We start from the raw sequence: 3,792 nt of genomic DNA on the forward strand, positions 1-3,792 counted from the left end.
ACTTTAGGATTTGTGTGTTTTTGAAATAGTAAGGAAGAAAGAATTATAGGGCATAGTTTCAAAAACAATCCTTACTTTTTTTTTTCTCTTTTATCCTTTGTTGCTCTTTTTCAAATAGCAATCATTTTTCATTTCAACACTTTGTCATCAACAATTATTTTCCTTTTTGTCATTTTTATAACTTTGTGGATTTTCTTTTAGGGCCACGACCCATTAGTATCTGTCCTTTAATTTCCCAATTTGATTACTGTAGAATATTTGTATCTGGTTCATTTTGACTCTGTTACACATTTTAGATATTTGTATGAAGTTAGTTTTAAACTTCGAGACTGTGCTACGATATTATTCTAGTGTGACGCTTCCTTTAATTACGTTATTAATTAAATGGGGTGTTACATTTATGGTATCAGAGCGGTCAATCCTTAGGTATGTGGACTTGGATGTCCGCTTAGCTTTCTCTGTGTCTTTCTGAGTGTTCTTAGTTAAATTCCTGTCTTATCAAGCCTAACCAAGTGATTTTCTGTGTGCTAGTGAACTATGGCACCTCATCGTAGGACCTCCCAATCCTCTCAAGGCGACGTGCCTGATATCGCTAGAGCTATAGAAGCGATGGTGGCTGCTATGACGCAACAGAGCATAGCTATGATGCAACAGCATGAGGCATCGATGCAGCGAAGGCAGCGTCACTTGAGCAGCAACAGCTGGTGATGCAGCAAATGGAAGCTGGTAGGGTAGCTGCTGAAGATGCCTACAGACAACATATGGAGGCCCTCCGTCAGCTGGAGTAGAACAGGACAGTTGCACCCGCCTTCGGTCTTGAACCATGAGCTGCAGTCAAGGAGTGGAGCCTGGAGGACTTTTTGAAGCACCACCTAGTGAAGTTTAATGGAAAGACTAGCCCTGATGCAACATACCAGTGGCTGAAGGATTTGGAGCGCATCGTTGATGCGAAGATGTGCCCAGCGAAGAACATGTTGGCTTTCACAATATACATGCTCATCGGGGAGGCTCAGCATTGGTGGATCAGCATGAAATCCATCATGGAGGAGCGAGAGGAGCCGATGACATGGGAGGCCTTCAGGGGGAAATTCCTCTCGGAATACTTCCCTGACAGTGTGAGATATAAAAAGGCGGTGAAATTCCTCCAGTTGACCCAGGGAGGGAAATCTATGGCAGATTATGCTAAGAAGTTCAAGCATCTCAGCCGTTTCTACACCTTGCCACTCGACGAAGAGTGGAGATGCCGTAAGTTTGTGAATGGTCTTCGCGGCGATATTCGCTTGATGGTAGCCCTATTATCCATCAAGGATTTTGCTGCTCTGGTGGAGAAGGCCAGGGTGATGGAGAAGATGAAGAACGAGGTGAAAGGTCACTTCGGGAAGGACTGTCCCACAAGCATCAACGGAGGGACAAAGGCAAAAAGCCTCAAGCAACCGGCAGAGTGTATGCCATGACCGGAGAGGAGGCTACAAGCTCAGGTAACCTGGTTATAGGTCATTGTATGATAGTTGGAAAATCTTGTTGTGTGCTATATGATTCTGGAGCGACACACTCCTTTGTGTCAGATGCCTGTGTGAAACGTCTGGGTTTGCCAGTGTGTGAGCTGTAGTGTGAACTGGTAGTGTCTACCCCAGCGCCAGGTTTGGTCAAGACGTCATCCTTATGTGCTCGATGTCCAGTGGAGGTAGAAGGGCGCAAATACAAGGTAAATCTGATATGCCTACCTCTACAAGAGTTGGAGGTGATCTTAGGGATGGATTGGCTCTCTGCCAATCACATTCTTATAGACTATCGAGAGAAGAGACTATTATTTCCCGACTCAGAGGAGCCTGAATTGGTATCTCCTCAGGGAGTAGTGAATGAGGTTTAAAGTGGCGCGTAGTGCTTCATAATCTTCGCTCGTATGGAGGTAGAGGAGAAGGAAGCAACGTCGGTCGTACCTGTGGGGCATGAGTTTGAAGACGTATTTCCAGAGGATGTGCCAGGGTTGCCTCCCAGTAGAGAGGTGAAATTCTCCATCGATCTAGTACCAGGAACCGGTCCAGTATCGATGGCTCCATACCGTTTGGCTCCGGCGGAGTTGGTGCAACTCAAGAAACAGATAGAGGATGTAACATCCCTAAGGAATATTACTTATATAAATAAATAATTAAAGAAAAGAAATTAAAACATCAAGATGTTATTATTCCCAAAACGTGGGAGTATTTAAAATGTTCAGACATTGCGTCAAAATTATTAAAGTCGTAGTATTAAAACTTTACAATTTCCAAAGTCCAAAAACATAAATGATAGTATAATAAAAATCCCTAGCTTTAATCCCAGCTAGCCCTCACTCTGTCGCCTGAGCATCCTCAACATCACCTGTATCAACATCTGCTCCCGTGTAACGAATCACACGATCATCGCCATACACAAACAGAAAGGGTGAGCTGATAAAAATAAAAGTAACATATATAATCACAAATTATAAATAAGACACCCATCTTAATTAACCTATTTAGTTCTTGGCCAATACCTTAACCCTAAGACTTCTCAGTCTCCAAACCACACAAATGGTTAACCTTGGACTCAGGAATATGATGCTCACACGAACCTGCCCGCTCGTGGTCCTGCCTCTACGAACCTCCCTGCTCGTAGTCCTGTTCTATGAACCTCCTCGCTCGTAGTCCTGCTCTACGAACCTCCTCGCTCGTAGTCCTGCTCTACGGACCTGCCCGCCCGTAGTCCAACGCATGTGATCCACCAGCCTCGTACCTCCCCGCACGTGGCATTTCTCAAGCGTGAGCACGGAACATACGAACCTACCTCGCTCGTATCCCCACGCGAGAGTAATTGGATATGAACCTCCTCGCTCATATCATCACATGTTATCCACCATCCATGAACTTACCCGCTCATGACACAACATCTCCCGATCCAAGTATAGCATCATTGCTTAAAACGCAACACACACAAGTCATTAATAGTAGTATCATCGCCTGGCGCAGCCCAAGCGCCGCTAGGCAAAATGTGCCCCTACCGCCTGGCGGCCCAATTAGTACCGCCGAGCGCCAGTCCCATCCAGACCCCCTTATTGCAGGTCTCCCACCTAGCGGTTTCCACCCTACCGCCAGGCGCCATACTAGTAGATCACTCCTGCTGGTTTTGGCACCCAAAACTGGGGTATTCTTCAAATCTGGCTTGTTCAAAAATGGTATTGCACACTTGTTTGCCAGAACACTTGAATTTCTCAACCATCCCCACCATCAATTCAATTACCTAAAACTCATAACCTTAGGTCCTTGTATTCTCATCATTCAGTTCCCAAGTTTTCTATACATGCCAATGGCTAAATAAATCTTAAGAACATGGTTGATCCAACCAATTGCACTCACCCCAATCAAACAAAATATACTTCTATCACCGTTCTAATCGATATAGCACTTATACCAGAATAATTCCTTATCCCCACTGTCCCTAAATTCCAATCCCCTCCAATTCTTATACTCCACTAAACAAACATTTTACTTCATCCTTTAACTATTATTAATTGTCTTACTAAACACCGAATCATATGACCCATTATTTAAATTAAGCTATCCTCTTATTCCACCATTCTCACATATCAACTTATTTCTCTTCACTAAAAGACGTATAAGACATCAATACGTCACAAGCACACTTCCATGATCTGTTTTCTCAACCTCCAGTTTCCTAACACACAAACTCTATCTCGGAATCGTAAGATACCATCTGATCCCATCCTGTAATCCTTTCCTTTCTTAGTTCCTATCCAGCTCACAAACTGTTGTA

General features: G+C 44.0%; 1 protein-coding gene across 1 annotated transcript; it reads left to right on the forward strand.

The window, feature by feature from the left end:
• Positions 1–537: 537 nt before the first annotated feature.
• On the forward strand, positions 538–1,870 carry LOC146883593 (uncharacterized). Its single transcript, XM_085666637.1, has 4 exons — positions 538–682; positions 835–1,286; positions 1,337–1,478; positions 1,623–1,870. Exons 1-4 carry the CDS (start codon positions 538–540, stop codon positions 1,868–1,870), a joined length of 987 nt encoding a protein of 328 aa, XP_085522763.1.
• Positions 1,871–3,792: the final 1,922 nt, after the last annotated feature.

The sequence above is a fragment of the Vigna unguiculata genome, chromosome 9, assembly GCF_037176805.1.
Source record: "Vigna unguiculata cultivar grain cowpea cultivar isolate G323 ecotype 2 chromosome 9, ASM3717680v1, whole genome shotgun sequence".
NCBI classification, from domain to species: domain Eukaryota; kingdom Viridiplantae; phylum Streptophyta; class Magnoliopsida; order Fabales; family Fabaceae; genus Vigna; species Vigna unguiculata.